Genomic DNA, 17,831 nt, shown 5'->3' on the forward strand with positions numbered 1-17,831 from the left:
GCAGAGCAGTCCCAGAGAAGGTAGAAGTCCCTTTCCATCTGCTGAACTGCCCCTTGTGCTGGACGGAGGGATGAACTGAGATATTCAGAGGACAGCATTGCCATTCTTCTGCCAAACATGGGCTGGGACCCATCGTGAAAGAGGGGGGTTGTTGCTGTGGTTTAAAGTGCTACCATCTAGTTATTTGCAGAGAGCCCAGCTTTGTACCCCAAGACCGAACTACAGCAGTGACCCCCCCCCCCCACCTTCTGTTTCCCAGCTACTGAGCCAGCCAAGCTCTGGGGCAGAGAAGAGCCAAACTGCTTTTGAAATTACATGGAAAAAAGGTTTATTATCACAGGTTCCAAAATATTAACATTGCATTTTATAAGACAGTTTAATCCACAGTCACAGGGCAAAGTTGGCTCGGTGAGAAGCACGCATTTCAAAGCCACAGCAGCCACTATGGAAAAAATAGAAACTTGGTCCAGGAGTCAAGGGGCCCCATTTATCCTAGGAGGTAAGGGGAAAGAAGAGTTATTCCAGTTCATGCACGGGCCGAGATCAGCAACAGATACTGTGCTGCACAGTGTGGTAAGAGCTTTACACAGTAACGGCCTGATTTTCAGAGATGCCAAGCACCAGCAAACCCCACCTATTTCACTGGGAGCACTCTGCACCTCTGGAAGCCTGAGGCCAATACTTCATCCAATACCAACACTGCAGGTTGCAGCTTTTGGGATAATTAGGTCTGCCAGCTAGAGGGAGCAGGCAGGGAAGTTAAGTGACCTCACAAGAGGTCCTGATTCTCACTAATACTCTAGATGGAAGAGCTCAGATCAGGTGACCCCAATATGGCCAAAGTTCTAACAGCCCTGGTCAAGTTCAGACAGAGCGAGCTGCAGTCAGTTGCTGATGGAAACAAGAGGTGGTGGTAAGCACAGGCTTGGTGTTTCGTAATCCTTTAAGCCAGGCATCTCCAAACTTTGGTGCATGGATCATTCTTTGATCACTGCTTGGGAGCCTGCCCTCCTACCTGTGATTGGGCTGCCTCTTTCCACTGGTGAGGGAATAGCAGCTTTAGCATCTACGACCTTTGCCTACAGGCAGAGCATCCAGCATGTTTAGCTGTCTTAACATAACTTAGCAGGTGGATATGGAGGGCATAGGACCATGTGACCAGCCAGCTGGCCCAGCCACCCGCAAGTCCTCTGCAGGACACTGGTGGTCAATGGATCATTCAGGAACTAGGGCTTTAAATAGGTTGGATACAGTCACATCTAAATTTACCAGAGTCACTAGTGCTTTCAAGAGAAGTTAATACGAAGCACTGGAAGCCAGTCCAGTGTATGGGAACAAGCTGCTTTAGTGGGCACAGGAAGTTTGGGACCTGCACAGCCACTCAGAGTCCTCTCCTAGGTTAGGGGCCTTTCATCCAAGTATCTCCTGCACTGGGATGGAAGGCTTGAGTGTCTAAGGATTATCCCCATGGGGAAAGTCATGGAAGCAAAAGGGGTTGATGGGAATTGGCCAAGGTCAGAGTGACTATTGCAGAACTGGGCCTTGGAGCCTGGACTCTGGTCCCTGCAGGAACACTGAGCACAGTTCTGCATGGCTTTCCTCTCTCACCTGATGCTCAAGTGGGCCTACACCATCTCCTCTGGCCAGATTCCCCATTGCCTGGCACTCACCTGAATGGATCGGATGAGTGAGGCTCTTGACCTTCCTTCAGTAGAACCACCCCACTAGCTTGAGGCACTGCTAACAGCTGTTCAACAGCTGGCACCAGGGCCTTGCTCAGCAGATGTGGTGGCTCAGGCCCTCAGTGGAGCCAGCCGTTTCAGCAGCTGGGAGTTTAGGACCTGGAAAAGGAAGTGTCCAAGCCCCCATCACCCACCTGCCTTTGCAGGGCAGCCAGGGGAAGGGAAAACATCCTATAGGGCTCACAGTACTGGGAAATGCGCCCCTGTGTGCGCAGACCCATCCCCCCTTGCCCCAGGAGAAAGTAACTGTGTGCACGGGAGACACATCCTTACCAATCACTTCAACCCACCACTGCTGCTCGCCGCAGCCTGCTGCTCCAGGGCATCCCCACCACTGCTGCTCGCCGCAGCCTGCTGCTCCAGGGCATCCCCACCACTGCTGCTCGCCGCAGCCTGCTGCTCCAGGGCATCCCCACCACTGCTGCTCGCCGCAGCCTGCTGCTCCAGGGCATGGCTGCTGGCTGCAGCCAGCATGTTCTCTCCATCCAGAGTCCCCTGCGGAGTCAAGGGCACAGAGTCTGGTAGCCCAGAGTGGAGCCGGCACCAAGAATTGGGCAGTTACATCAACACTGGGGTTTGCACCTGGGGCTCAGGAGAGTCAGACTAAACCCACTCTAAAGCGTTGTGGTGAGAGGAGATTATGCCTCCCCCAGCCCTGTCGTAACAGATATACTAGCAGCTGGAACAGCTACAGAGAACTGGCTCATTGCAGCTGCTGCTGGCTCCATAAACCCACATCTTGCTTGGTTTACTTTGGTGAAGTGGCCGTTAGGAGCATCCATGCTTTGGTCCAGTGCCATCATTATGCTCTCCCACAGCTAAGCATAAGACAAGATAATTCATCAAAGCTGCAGCTCAGTTGCAGTTAATCACATGGACACTTGTAGAGTCCCTACACAAGGGGCCTTGCTTGTCCCCTTGTGTGATCCTGATGGCCATCAAGAGGGGCTTACTTACCTGCAGACTCGGTGATGCCTTCAGCACCAGGACCCCGTCTTTCTCTTCAAACTCCAGGTCGGTCTCTGTGTCGTTCTGGGACCTGTATTCCTCGCTGTCCGTCTCTGATTGAGTCTGCTGCAAGAGGGAAGGAGGTCCGTGCTGGTGAGGACAAGCTTTGTGCCAAACTATACCAAGGAAGATGAGGAGCAGCAGCAAGCCCTAGAGCAGAGGACAATGCTCCAGCAGGAGCCTGCTGCTCTCCCCACAGAAGCAGCAAAGGGGGCAGACTCCCTTTAAAGGGGGGATGAGGACTGGGGAAGGGTGCAAAGGGCAGTTAGGTGCTCAAGTCCCTTTGGCTTTTGGTGGGCGCTGACTAGTTGCCCTTTGTGCTTCCAGAATCTGCCCCTCCCCAGCCCCCTTGGTGAGCCAGGGCTTGACAACACAGGGAAGGGGTGGGGGGGGAGAATACAACAAGGATCTGTCCAGATAGAACTCAGCACAGATGCATCTACTGGGCAAAAGGCTTTATAACAGCCTCCACGGTCTGCCAGACATTTCCCAGACACTCAGGTGGACAGTTCCTGTTTGGAGACGCTCATAGTCCAATAGCCCTATTGGGAGTAAGCACCCTAATATAGGCTCACATGGGCCAATACCACCTCTACACTCATCATCATGGCCTGTCCGTGTTCGATGGCCTCATTTCCGTAGCCAAATGCAACAGACATATTGTCAAATATAAAGGGAAGACTAACCACCTTTAAATCCTCCTGGCCCGAGGAAAAACCCTTTCACTTGTAAAGGGTTAAGAAGCTAAGACAACCTCGCTGGCACCTGACCAAAATGACCAATGAGGAGACAAGATACTTTCAAAGCTGGGGGATGGGAGGGGGAAAACAAAGGTTCTCCATCTGTGTTGTCTTTTGCTGGGACCAGAGCAGGAATGCAGGTCAGAACTCCTGTAAAGGGCTAATAAGCAATCTAGTTAGATATGCGTTAGATTCGGTTTTGTTTAAATGGCTGATAAAATAAGCGGTGCTGAAGGGAATGGATATTCCTGTTTGTGTCTTTTTGTAACTTAAGGTTTTGCCTAGAGGGATTCTCTATGTTTTGAATCCGATTACCCTGTAAGGTATTTACCATCCCGATTTTACAGAGTGATTCTTTTACTTTTTCTTCAATTAAAATTCTTCTTTTAAGAACCTGATTGATTCTTCATTGTTCTTAAGATCCAAGGGTTTGGGTCTGTGTTCACCTATGCAAATTGGTGAGGATTTTTATCAAGCCTTCCCCAGGAAAGGGGGTGTAGGTTTTGGGAGGATTTTTGGGGGGAAAAGACATTTCCAAGCAGGCTCTTTCCCTGTTATATATTTGTTAGATGCCTGGTGGCAGCAATAAAAGTCCAGGGGCAAAAAGGTAAAATAGTTTGTACCTTGGAAGTTTTAACCTAAGCTGGTAAAAATAAGCTTAGGGGTTTTTTCATGTAGGTCCCCACATCTGTACCCTTGAGTTCAGAGTGGGGAAGGAACCTTGACACGTTATGCAGATGACACCGGCGAGGGGAAGTTAAGCTCCCAGAGGTCCCAGCTTTGCAATACAGAGCAGACACTAGTCTCACCCCTTCTAGTTAGGGCATTATTACTAGATGCATCTGCCAGGGGAGGAGCAGACCACCTCTGGATACCAGAGGCCCTTTAAACAAAACAAAGTTTTCCTGAGAAGCTATAAGTGTTTATTACAAAACTTAAAAGTAAAAACCACCAAAAACCCACACACACACCACACTCAAAAGAGGTTCAAAACCACTGCATAAAATGAACGTTGCAGTTTTCTCTGTAAATCTCTTTAAAAAGCTTTCAAAAACGCCTTATTCTGAAGTGTAGTGAGATATGGTTTTTTCATTTGACTCATTTTAGCATGAAAAGTAGGACACCAATGCTCATTTGCTTTGAAGGCAGAGAACTACCCATACTAGGTCTAAAACTGGTAACGTGCACATGGTTGACGTGGGATCGACCGCAGTCCGTACCGTGGCACTCGTCATGCTGGTACTTCTGACCCATTTCCCTGCTCTGGAAGGAAAGCTGGCGGTTAGCAAGCCACCATCTCTCCCTCTGGAGCAGGCGGCTGGGTCCAGGGAGTTCTGGCCCCTGAAGTGCCAATCAGTAAAAGTCAAATGGCTTTTGTAAAATCCAGGAGGTTTTTTTTTTTTTTTTTTAAAAAAAACAAACTCAGAAAAAACTGAAAACAAAAGGACCTCACATCTACTGAATCCAGCCCATGTACTGCCCATGGCTCAGCGAGGGATGCAGCTGGTAGACCTGCCAGGCCCCCGTCTGATGGCTCGTTGCATAAGCCACCTCCTGCTGTCTGGAAGCGTTGCATGCTTTGCAGCAGTCCACTTGCCCCCAGCAGGGAGAGAGCAGAGGAGATCTCAGTGCTCGGAAAGGGAGAGAGCAGAGGAGATCTCAGTGCTCGGAAAGGGAGAGAGCATCATGGGCAAACACAGCAGTGTTAACAGTGCACTGGAGCTATGCCGTGGTTCTGCATAACCCAGCACCCAGGGACTGGCTCTGCCAAACAGCAAGTGCGTCATACCTCATAGGTAGGGTCTTCAGCCTCATCCTCCTCTGGCAGCTCTTGCTGCAAGATCTCCACCCAGGACTGATGCTCCTCCAGAGCCACGTCATCTTGTTTCCTTTTGCTCCCTTTGCCGGAGGGCTTGACTGGACTTTTCTGGATCTCTGCAAGAAAGCCACAAACAGCGCAGGTAGTATCAGAGCACGTACCCCATGGAGGCAAGGGTCACCACTGCCTAAGTCTGCTCTCCCAGAGGACAGGCACAGACCCCAGATGCTCCAGAGTAGGGATAGCCTAGCAGGTTTGCCATGTGACTAACAGGCCAGCCATGTTCGGATAGCTTCACCCAGGTGATGGCTGGACCTCAAGATGCTGGGTCCTGGCTAGGAGGCGGAGACACAGCTCAGGCATGTCTTGGCTCAGTGTTGGACTGGCAGCTAGTCTCCCTCCTGCCCTGGCCCCTGCTTTTTGGGAAGCCTTTGTTGGTTCCCTTCCCCCTTAATCAGAGGCTTGACCCAACTCTTTTGCTGGCTTTGGGAGAACAGTCAGAGCCAGGAGCAGTCAGTCTCCACAAGGATGGAGCAGCATGGGAAGGGCTGGGAGAGATGTGCTCCTGGGAAATCTGGAACAAAGAATTGCCAAACCAGGGTTCATCTCATCCAGCATCCTATTGGATGGCAGCCTGTACTAGCTGCTCCACAGGGAAGTGCAAGACACCCACTTCTGGGCAACTCTAGAACCATTTGCTTGAGCATAAGAACATCCTCCTCCTAATCGGAGGCAGCTAGAGATTGGATTCCCTCCTGAAGCAGGATGGCTTATATCTGATATGATAGATAACAAAATTCATTAGACTCTAGAGTTATTGCCACAATGTCATTGTCACAGGCTAGTTACGCCCAATGTTAAAAAAGTAGTTTTATTTACCAGCGTTAAAGTGTTGCCTCGTAATTGCGTTGAATGGTCCCTTGTTTTTGGTTACGAGCCAAGTAAGTAGGTGCTCAAGACTGACCTTGATAGCACTCATTTTTTGGATCTATAGCCCATCTTCTCCCTAAACTACACATCCCACATCTTTTCACGCATACAGAAGCCTTTCCAGGCCTCTGATAATTTGTTACTCATCTCTGAAGCCCCTCTCGTTCTGCTCTGAGACTGGGTGACCAAGAACTCTCAAGATGCCAGGAGTACAGGCATTGATTTAGAAAAGGTTTTCAGGGGCTCTCTAGCTCAGGGGTTCTCAAACTGGGGATTGGGACCCCCTCAGGGGGTCACAAGGTTATTACGTGGGGGGGGGGCGCGAGCTGTCAACCTCCACCCCAAACTCTACGTTGCCTCCAGCATTTATAATGGCGTTATAAATTTAAAAACTTTTTAATAAGTTTAAGGGGGGTGTTGCAGACAGAGGCTTGTTATGTGAAAGGGGTCACCAGTACAGAAGTTTGAGAACCACTGCTTTAACTTATTCCCTATGCAGAATTATTAAGTTAACTTTTTTCCACCCCTGCCTCTGCACGTTCAGCAGAGACCTGTCTGCTGTGACACCCGGCTCCTCTCCAAGTCATTACAGTTACTTAGGACCCTCTCAGATACTGAAAAAGAATCTGAATGATGCATCAGCTGGCATCTGTCAATGCCAGCTTCCACCCCGCACTGTGCTATTCATTCCCCTGCCTGGGTTAGGTTCCCTCGGTCTTCTCCAGCCTAATGGAAATTTTATCCCCCTCACTCCTTGCCCTCTTTTCAAGATCATTAGTGTATTAAAAGCTTGAGCTCAAGGAAAGGATGCCCGTGTTTCTGGAGCTGAAGTCCAGGTTTCAAGCCTTAACTCCCCTTCTACTTTTCACATACAATGAAGGGGAGGGTCTTGCTTGCATAATTTAGGCAGCTTAGCGTTGAGTCCCATTAGCTGGCAGTGGCATTTCCATGCAACATGAGCAGCAAAGCTAGACTAATGTCTTCTGGGAGAGCCGGACACTAGCTGCATGACTCATAGGCCCAGTGCTCCAGCCTTGCCTAAAAAATCCAGCTCTGCTCCTCTGCTGTGGGTCACCCTTCCTCTTGCAGGAGGGTCTCACAGAGTCTCCTAGCTAGTCAGGAGTGAGCTGCCACTTTATCCAACCAGCAACAGGGAAACGTATGTAGGTCCTAGTACCAGCCAGGGGAGCCCGTGAGGGTTTTAAGCAAACAGATTCCTACCTGGAGGAGAGGTGACTTAACTCCAAGCTTGCCGACAGATGTAAAGTGAGCCACTTGCGGCGTTAGCTTAGCCTGACTGTTCCTCCAGCAGTCAGCCCATAGGAAGCAGTGGTTATTCGGGAGAAGGTGGATTGGGGCCAGGACATTTTCTGATTTGAGGAACTAGCCCTCACATTTGCAGATGTCAGTTCAAATCCCACCTGGGAGCAGGAGGGCCAAGTATCTGTGGCCTCAGCCTAGCCCCATTTGGAGGGTCACCACTATTAAGCCAGCACACCGTTTTGTCATGTAGTCTACGCAGGACCAGAAGAGGAGGGAGGAGTGCTGCAGGGAACAGGGAAGGGGACCGGTGCTAAGATGATTGGCAGCTCCCAGCCACGGGGGCCAGACCAGCTCAACTGGAGTTCTATAGTTGAATCTCCAAGGATTCATTCAGATATTACAGCAGAGATCATTGCTGGGAGCCCCTGGCCTGCAGGGCTCGTCTACCAGCTCACCCTGTGGGACCTGTGGCAAGGTTCTCTCTACAAGCTTGCCAGGCAGAGGCAGCCAAACACCTCCCCTTTCGCCCCCAGGAAGGTCAGGACCACAGTTTTAAAGGGCTGCCCAGTGACTCTGGGTGTGGGTACTCAACGTAAGACTCCAGCTCTTGGGAAATCCAGCCCCTTTCAGGTCTCTCACACCAGGTACCTAAAGGAAGCCAGGAGAGCATTTTCCCTGCAGCATGGGCCATTCCGCCCGACGGTTCGTGCCCCAGGAGCAGCGACTCAGCACGCATGTGCCAGGCCTGATGCACGCCCACCTTACGCTCTGCAGATCCAGGCTGCTCACCCATCCACTGCTTAGTTCTGCATCACGGAGAGTTCTTACCCTCAGGGATCCCGCTCTGACCCATGCTGTCTGCCGGCAGGTAGCCAAGGGCACGCTGGAACCTGGAGGGGATGATGGCGAACAGGAGGTGTGCCAGTCTGCCAAGACGCTTCTTGGCGCGCCGCACAGGCCTGTCAGGGGAAGGGGCGTGATAGTCCTGGCTGCCAATGTTCTCCACAGGGAGAGAGGAGCCACCCCAGGCCGAAATCTTGTGGAGAAGCCGGACCTGAGAACACGAGTTAGACTATCAGAAAGCGTTCAAATAACTTGAGTTGTAAAATCCGCCCCCCATCATTGCAGGCTGGGCCTAGTTGGTTCGAGTCCTACCACCTCACTCATTGCTGATCCTAGGGCTTTAACCAGCAAGGCTCACTGCCATCCATCTGCCAAGCCCTTTCTACGGCCGAGGAGTGTTGCACAGGGCATAGAGATTAACGAAGCTCAGCAAGCCACTGGCAGAGCTGCAATCGAACACGGGAGATGCAGTGCCCAGCCCCCTAAGGGATTATTGCAAGAAGGCACTGTGGAGTTGCTCTTAGGAAGCACTTATTGCTCTGGCTCGCTACATTTCATTCGTTTCAGTGTCATTTTTGCAGGGCACCCTTCCGCGATGAAGGACTAGTTTCTAGCAGCTGGGGGAGAAAGGCGAGGGGCTTAGAGGCTTCCCGTTTGGCATGTTCATGACTTCCTCTCTCCACCGAGTCCCAGGGGCTCAGGGCTTAATTTGTAACGCCAGAGGGGCTGGGGCACAATCAATTTTTTCACTTCCATAACTAGAGCAGCAAGCCTAGAGGTGCCGGGGCCATGAACTGCCAAGCTCTGGCACAAATTAAGCCCTGCCTGGGCTACTTATACCCCTAGCCCCCCTCCCAGAAGCTGGACGATAGGAAGGGGTCAGCTCTCCCTGCTCTCAGTTTAGTTCTGACGGCGGAGGGTCCCTGGACGGCTGCGGGAAGGGAAGCAGGGTGGGGAGGCATGGGCGATAGTTTCTTCTTCTCCCCGGCCAAGCCACCGCACCTGTAACCTCTTCCCCACTCCTCGCTTCGATCGGCTGGGTGTAGGGAGGTGTTTGTAATAACGTCATCCAGGGAGCGCACCCTGGGGATGGGGCCTGGGCAGGTCAGAGAGGCCTTGTTCATTACAGGTGGTAGCTGCCTTCCCCCTGCCCCCACCAAAGAGTCACCAGGACCCACGCTGCTGTTGGAAGCGCTAGTAGCCGAGCCTGGGCCAGTGAGTGCCCAAGTGAACGTGGCAGGGGGCCAGCTGCCTTTTCGGACTGCTCACGACCGGCCTGTGGAGAGCAAGGTTGGCTGCGGGGTACGTGAAGCCTCATGGGCGCCCCATGGAAGGAGCTGGCTGATCAGACCCGTGCCATCCCACAGGCTCACTTGCCCTCCTGGCCAGAGCCATGGGGGTGGGGAGGTGGTCAGAAGTATTTACGGTCCAGTTCACTAGAGAAGTTTCACCAGTCCTGCTATGCGAGCCAGCCCCATCTAGCGTGGATGCAGCTTATACTGACACAGGAGGACTTCTGTTGGTGCTGTGGTCTTCAGCAAGGACTTTACTGGTATAGCTCTTTCTCCAGAGAGAGCCAGCCCTCACCGACACTTTCCAGAGCAGAGCTGCCCTAGGGGGGCTAGGCGCACCATCCCCTTGACTTCGGATGGATTTTTGTCCCTGCGTGACAAATGCATTTGAAAATCCCAGCCATTGCATGCCCGGGGCAGGGCTGGATGGACCCAGGCATCCTGCGAACAGGGCTCAGACCCAGCAGGACCAGGCGTCTGGCCCGTGGGGGAGGGTATTGTTGAAATCTCAACAGGGCAGCCCCACTTGCTGTTCAGTGGGGATGGACACAGGCTCTGCACGTGATCAGGTGGAGCACTTTGGGTGCGTCTACACTGGTGCCGGAGGGTGTAACTGCAGAACACCAAGGCATTCACACACCAGTTCTGATGGAGCCAGTGCACTAACAGGAGCAGTGTAGCTGTGGGTCCTGGAGGGTGGGCAGGGCTGGGCACCCAGTAAGTACCTAGGGTTTCAGGTGGGACTGGACTCAGGGTGCCCCCGCCCTTTGTACTACCATGGCTACACCACTATTCCCAGTGGGCTAGCTCGATTGCAAGCTGGGAATTACACCTCCAAGTCCAGTGTAGACGTACCATTGGACTAGCTACTCCAGCCGCCCCGTGCCTTGGCAAGATGGCTCTAGAGGGACCTATTTCACTGCCTGACCCAGCAAGGGCTCCCCTTTCCCAGAACAGGAGGCGGGGGACACTTTGCAGGAGGAAGTGGGCAGAGCCACAGGCTGGCGGTTGGCTGGGCCTGGGACGAGCCAGGCCCCCAGCTCAGACACATGTCATGTGCACCAAGTGCTGCCAGCCTGCAGGGAGGTTACCGCCGGCCACCACACGGTGGCAGAGCCCAGAGGAGAACGGCGGTCACCAAGAACGAAGGCTGTGCAGGAAGAGCTCTGGTAATGCCAGGCCAAGGCAGGAAGCACACCCCAACAAGGGGATGGGCAGAGTGTCTGCATATGTGGGCCACTCAGGCATGTCCACTCAGGGACAACATCACAGGATGCAAGGCTTCCCCACCGGAAGATGCTCTGGGGGAAGAGCACTGGGCTGGGAGCCAGGAAAGCACAGGCCCTGGTCTCACCAGTTCTAGTGAACACCAGCCACGCGTTGGTGCACTTCACCTTGTCACTGCCTCAGGCCTTGTGTCTTTGCCCTGCTCCTGCTACCATCTAGAGCAACAGGGGGGCGGGGGGGGGAGGGATAGCTCAGTAGTTTGAGCATTGGCCTGCTAAACCCAGGGTTGTGAGTTCAATCCTTGAGGGGGCCAATTAGGAATCTGGGGTAAAAATTGGAGATTGGTCCTGCTTTGAGCAGGGGGTTGGACTAGGTGACCTCCTGAGGTCCCTTCCAACCCTGATATTCTATGAGACTTAACTCAGGGGCTCAGACACCTTTCCCCAGCACTAATCCAAAGTATTGTTTCCAACGGAAGTGGACACTGATGTAGCTGTTTGTCTCAGCTCTTGTACAAGCTTATTGGCAAGTTGGCATCACAGGGTCTTGCACAAAATGGGGCCTCTATAATCCAGGAGCAACCCAGGTCTGAGCCATGGCAGTCAAGTTTTGTCCCGCACCCCAGGAGATATTTCACACATGTTGAAAGATGTAATCGGCAGAGGGACCCCACTTAGTGCAGAGCTGTCCCCCTTTAATGGAGGCTGGGTCAGAGATGGAAGTGGGTGAGCCTTGGCTAACAGAGCCAGGTCTTTTCGCTTAAGCGGTGGAGAAGTCCTGGGTGCCAGTCACTGTGACAACCTACCCAGGAGCCCAGCATTACACAGGCAAGTTCGTTAACATACCATAGGCTCGGTCCCACAACCGGTACAATCTACCCAGAGCAGGGTCAGGGCTGGGGCCTGAACTTGGCAGCTCTGCCGGGTAGGCGCTCAGTGCGGGAGTCTGAATGGAAAACTGCCGCAGTAAACAGGGGTGGAGGCGTACTCCCAGTCCGGTTATATCCCAGGGAGCAAGCTGTCAGCGCCAGGCCACCTACCCAGCAGATACCACAGTAACTTCTCGTGGCCATAAGGCAGGAGTGCAGACAACTTCCCACAGCCCAGCCAGGCACAAGACAGTCGTTAAAGCAAACCCTTAATGTCTCAGCTGGGTAGGGACTAGAGCACAAAGCAAGGGGGTGGCATGAGGACTGCTGCACCAAGGGGGAGGGGCGAAGAGGTGAAAAGCTGCAGGAGCAAAGAGGAACATGGTGGGGGAGAAGCTACAGGGCCTAAAACCAGGCAAGCCCCCAGCTCAGATTCACCCAGCACTGCCGCTGGTGGGGGGTTACTTACCAGGGAAGTGAAGAGCCCCAGCCGAGCAATTTGGTGGAAGAACCTGGCAAGTGAGGATTCAGAGTCTGTCTGGACAGCTGGCATCTCCTAAACCCAGAGAGAGAAGGGTAGTTAGAAGAGCCAGACCCCACCCCCATACCTTGCCCGTTGCCTCCCAGGGAACCTGGCCCCTGTCACCTGAGGGAGCTCTCTTTTCTCTGGGCTGGCCTGGGGGGCCATGGACTCAATTTACTGCTGTAAGACAAGTGACAGGCTAGAGGAGACAGAAGCCTGGCTTGGCCTTACCCCCCCAGCACATTAGCTACATATTGGTTCTGACCCAGCTGCTCTGCATTGTGATGATGAGCTGCCAGACTCAATCAGCACAGCTCCCTGCAGGCTTTGCCTCATTGCAGGGCAGAGCTTCCCCAGCTGAGGGAGTGGCCTTAGGGGACTTCTCCTGGGAGCATGGAGATCAGGGCTCCCTGGGGATGTGCTTTGGGCTGGATTCACTGGCGCTCTGCTCTTTGTGTGGGCATTTCCCCCAGGTGATGCCAGGTTTGTGAGCCGCTGGCGTTTCACACCAACTTCCCACTGGGGCGAATAACCACACAAGATGCAGGAGGCTGGAGAATTGGGGCCAGATTTTTAAAGGTGTTTAGGTGCTTAAAGATGCAGATAGGCACCTAGTGGGATTGACAGCCTGGATTTTTAGGCACCTAAATACCTTTGCAAATCGGGCCATTGGGTGGTGCTGTTGCAGTGACTGTGGAATATGAATTCATGGGGGCCCTTTCCAGGTAGGGCCTGGAGTTGATTATATGCCCAGCTGAAACTGGGCAATTGTACCACAAGGGTTTTTCTCTGTGCGATTACTGTGACTACCAAGGCCAGTACCAATTCCCCTGCCCGTGAAGGGCGCTAGAATGGGGAGAATGAGGCTTTGGCTTGGACCCCAGCTGAGATCAGGGTCACACCGTGCTAGGCGCTCTATAGACACCTGTGTTGGCAAGGTCTGTGACTTTATCACGATACTTGGTGTTTTTCTTAAAGCCCCAGCTCCTGGATGCATGTGATGGGCGAAAATCTCAGCTTTTCTATAGGTAAAATAAATTTCTAGCTCTCAGATTGCAGAAATTGCTTGAAAACGTGGCCTGGGTGCAACCTAAAGGCTGAGAAAGCAGAAGGCAAAGAACCTCCCGAGGTATTATATTTTAAAGTCTCGTGGTTTCAGGAGGGGCTGACTTATGATTTTTTGAACCTTTGGGGTGGGCGGTGCTGAGGGACAATTGAAGTAGACAAGACCAACAACGGGGGGAGAACAGAAGCATCAGTATCTCCAGCAAGGATCATTAGCCCCAAAGGGCAGCTGGCCAAAGGGCACAGATGGGATGTGAGTGCCGCAAGAGGATCTGTGGGCTAGGGGCGAACCACGGGCCCTTGCTGGGGGAGGGTGCCAAGACCACGTGTTGGATTCTGACACATCAATTAAAATACACTTTGGGATAGTGATGTTTCTACAGCTTCTACTTTTCAGGGTGGGGAAGGCAAAGAAGGTCTGAGCCTCACTTTATCCTCCCACTCAGCTAACCTCCCAGACGCTGCCATGCTGAGTCCCACAAAAGCTGCAGGCCACATGGAGGAGGTGAGGAGCAGGACCCCACCTCACAGTGTGCTATTATATTAACAGGGGGGTGTTGTTACGCCCCTTCCTTTCTCCAGATGGACACTGCAGCTCGAGAGGGGTAACCCTGGAAAGATTTAAGTCAAGCAACCTAGAATTCTGGGGCTTAGCGGAGCTTATCTGAAACGCGGAGTGCAAGCCAGCGGTGTTTGACACTTCCCACACCGGGGTCCTAGCCAAACAGTTCAGAGGGATCTGAGCCCATCTGGAACTTCCCCAAGGGCAGCTGTCCCCATGGGGTCATTCCCGCTGCTCTGCTGCCAGCCCAGCTCAGCTCAAGATGCATCAAAGGGAATGGGCACGTTTTTGCCTGGGTGAATTGAATGGAGGTTCAGACTGAAGGTATGTTTACACCGCAGACAGGGGCATGACTGCAACATGTGTAGACGTACTACACACCTGGATCTAGCTAGCTTGAAGAACATCCGCAGTGAAGCTTGTACAGCTCCACCCAGAGCCCTGTGTACGGACTCCCCCATGCAGCCGCGCCCTCGCTGCTAGATCAAAGCGAACTCGGGTACGTCCGGGGGGGCTGCAGTCTCACCTCTGATCGCAGTGCAGACCTCCCCTTCGTTTCAATCTGGGGCACAAATTTAGGCCAGTTCTTATTTCCTCTGCACTGGGGTGGGGTCCCAGCTGAGGGCCTGCTCTCACTGAAACCCAGAGGGCCTCTAGTGAGCAGTCTTGGGAACTCAGTCCTCTGGAAAGCGCCGTCTGCACTCGAAAGGTCGCCCGCAAGGAAGTGGAGCTAATGGGACGGAATAAAAGCGAGTAACAATACAGCAGACAGGTCTTTATTAGGGCGGATTCAGCTGGACGGTGCTGGGAGGAGGGACCAGCGACCCCTGGTTACCCCGTTCAGCCGGAAGCTGGTAAACACAGTGTAGTGCAGCAATCGAGACCGCTTGCTTCTCCCCGTTCTTCACTCTGGTTCAAGTGCCAGAACAGATGTATCGCAGCCTTTCTGCAGCTGTTCCCAGAGCAGGCTTCATTAGCAAACCCTCTCCCGCGGGGACCTTCACAGGGCAGTGCCATTCTGCATCTCCACCTCCGCCTCTGTGCAGGGAGAGAAGGATAAAAGACCCGCACCCTTTGGGAATGATTTCAAGGTCTCTCTATAGGCTCCCACACCGATGGGGCCACACCACTGTAACTGCATGGCTGCCCCCCCCCCAAGTCATTCATGAATGAATATTTTGTGGCTTTGTCGGATTCAGTGATGGTTGAGACAGCTCCTCATCTCTGGAGTGAGAACTGCCCCCCCTGCAGAGAGGCCTCGGCCCCTCCGGCCCTGCATATAGGGAGAGAAATACAAGGAGTTGCTGAAAAGAAGCAATTAAAATTGAATAAGGAATGAATAACAGCAAAGATACTAGCTGGGGTTTCTGGGCCAAATGTTCGCAGAGCAGTGGCTTTGTAACTAAATGTGCTAGAGATCCTACCTGGCCTGAATGTTAACGTGGAAGTGTGAAGGGAAGAAAAAGAAAAAGAAAAAGAAAAAAGAAAGAAAGACAGACAAGTGATCTGACCCTTAGACAAGCATTTACTTCTTGCTATCAACATACACTGCCCCCCTTGCTCCCCATACCTTATGCCTATGGGACTCAGCCCTGGAAAAGCCAATGCTCTATTGATTGATTTCCCCCCCCTTTGTATCTTGCAGCCAAGTGCTCTCCACTTGCCGAATGCCCCGCAGCCCCCGGGGACAGCACCTGCTCCGGCGCCTTGCTTCTTGGACGAAGAATTCCCCTCTGCTCTTCTCCAAGCGGTGGCAGGAACCCACCTATGTAAGCGGCCCCTAGACAGGCTCCACTTGAGAAGGCGAGCGGGAGCTGAGGTTAGGGGGCTGGGTGTCCCCTCCTCTCCCCTCCTCTCTCCCCTGCTCTGCTTTGAATGGGTCAGCTGATGAATAATCTCTTGTTCAGGGAGAGCAGGTGCAGCCCTGGCTGTCTGGCAATAGTCATCACGGAGCGTCACTGAGGGGGGAGCAATCCGGGCTCGGTGGAGAGTACAAATTAGAGGAGGCTGCTCCATGGAGCTGGGGAACTAAGCACCTGGCTGCCAGGCACGGAGGAGAGGAGCCAGTTTATCTTCCGGCTGGAGATGTCTGTCTGGGATCCCGCGAGGCTCTGCTGGAGCTCCCCCCGTGGCAAATGCGCCCGAGACATCTTCACTTACGTGGTGACACCCGACCGCATCCCACAGTTCATCATCCCCTCGCTGGCCATCCAGGAGGACCACAGGCTCTTCAGCAAGGGGAAGGAGCAGCTGTGGAGGCCAGGCCTGGGGCAGCCCGAGCAGAAGGCCAGGAGGAGCAGCTCAGACCCCACCATGAAGAACGGGCGTGCCCTCCGGGGCTCCGTGCCGTGCTGCTCCAGTGCAGAGCTGGCTGCCCAGGTGGAGGATATGCCAGACCCTGTCACCCGGGCAGCCCTGTCCCTGCCCCACTTGCCCAAGATCACCACCCCTTATGGTTTTGTCACCCTGGGGGAGAGCCCCCAAGTGACCAACGAGGAGGCCTTGTTTTTCCGCTTGGACTTAGCTTTCTCCAGGTGCCCTGGTGCCAAGAAACACCCTGTCACCCAGGAGCAGCCGGGAAACTGCTGAGACCCCGCGGCACCCATCGCCCATGCAGCCGGTCGCTCTTGGAGGAGTGGCTGCTTGAGAGACTGCAGGCTGCACGGTTCTCAGCAGCCCAGTTGCAAGGGTAGAAAAGGGAGGCAGGGCTGTGATCGACCAGCCAGGCCCCGCTTGCCCGGAAGAAGACAGATCACAGATGTGCTGGGGAGAGGAGAGGCAGAGGACACAGAAGGCAAGCAGAAATCTCTGCCCTTAGAAACTGCCTGTCAGAGGAGCTACTCCAGCCCAGAGCTCCCTGCCACCACCAAGAGGAACTTTTTCCAAAGGGTCCTGAAGAAGCACTTTGCACATCTCAGACATCTCAAACATAGACATTTTCCTCTCCACTGATCTTGTGTAGCAGCGCCTGGGAAGCAGGGTCTACTCTGGGGTGTATTCCTCAATGCCATGAAATTCTACCCTGTGGCTGGGCTTCTGGACATAAACACAAGAGCTCTGGACATTTTACTCTACCCACAAATGTGAAAATGGTGCAAGGAGCTGGCTGAAGTGTGTGCACTGCTGCCTTCTGCTGGGGGAGGGGGGTAATCCGAACTGCTCCACTGAGGGTCATAGGCCCTACACTGCTAGCAGTTCACTGAGATTCTCTTCAGTGTGAGGGGTGAGTCCTGTGTAGGGAGATATCTTCTCTCCTTGTTGTTGTTGTAGTGTGCAGCCCAGGTACAGTGCTGCAGCCCAAGGGGGCGGTAGATTTGATTGCAATGCCGTGTATCTATATAAAGGTGGAGACTTTTCCTCTGTGCGCAAGTGCCTTTTCTCCCTTAGTGTCTGTCCTGGCATTTGTGTATCAATAAAGTATTTTTGCGCCAACTCAAATTCCCTTCCACGTGATGGCTGTGCCTCGCACTGTACAGCGGGTCCCTTTGAAAACGATGCTACGGTCTCAGTAGAAGAAAAGAGAGTCGTGTTCTAAAAACCCCTTGCCCTCCTGTTGGCTGAATGCAAAACCCACTGGCAGAATACGCTTTTAGCCCCTGATGCTGGCTGGCAAATTTTCCATTTCTTTAGAACTTAGGGTGAGAAGGGGAATATTTTCCAACCTCAGCACGGTGGGGAAAGCACAAGGGATGCTAGAAGTGCGCTAAATTTCAGAGGGTAAGGCCAGAAGGGGCCAGCAGATCATGTCGTCTGACCTCCTGTATGTCCCAGGACACCAACCCCACGCTAAATCCAACACCTGGAATGAGACTGAGACTCATAGGCTATTCTGTAGGCTGAACTGCTAGCGAATAAGACACTGGCCAGTAAAGTTCCCCTCCGGTACCACAATGGCTTTCCTGCGCCTCACATTCTAAGCACAGTTTGAGTATCCGCCAATTCGCGGCAG

General features: G+C 53.2%; 1 protein-coding gene across 2 annotated transcripts in view; it reads right to left on the bottom strand.

Annotated features, from left to right (window-relative positions):
- Positions 1–343: 343 nt before the first annotated feature.
- Positions 344–17,831, bottom strand: part of LOC140903232 (uncharacterized) — a 232,189-nt gene continuing 214,701 nt past the window's right edge. For both annotated transcript variants that reach the window (XM_073324186.2, XM_073324184.2), the window contains 7 exons: positions 14,718–14,920; positions 12,202–12,288; positions 8,331–8,556; positions 5,280–5,425; positions 2,700–2,816; positions 2,016–2,237; positions 344–492 (listed from right to left, as the gene is read on the bottom strand). In XM_073324186.2, coding sequence (XP_073180287.2) covers positions 2,019–2,237; positions 2,700–2,816; positions 5,280–5,425; positions 8,331–8,556; positions 12,202–12,285 — 792 coding nt within the window. In that variant the 5' untranslated portion in view covers positions 12,286–12,288; positions 14,718–14,920 and the 3' untranslated portion in view covers positions 344–492; positions 2,016–2,018. The remainder of the gene's footprint in view (positions 493–2,015; positions 2,238–2,699; positions 2,817–5,279; positions 5,426–8,330; positions 8,557–12,201; positions 12,289–14,717; positions 14,921–17,831) is intronic.

This window comes from Lepidochelys kempii, chromosome 25, assembly GCF_965140285.1.
Source record: "Lepidochelys kempii isolate rLepKem1 chromosome 25, rLepKem1.hap1, whole genome shotgun sequence".
In the NCBI taxonomy this organism is placed as follows: Eukaryota; Metazoa; Chordata; order Testudines; family Cheloniidae; genus Lepidochelys; species Lepidochelys kempii.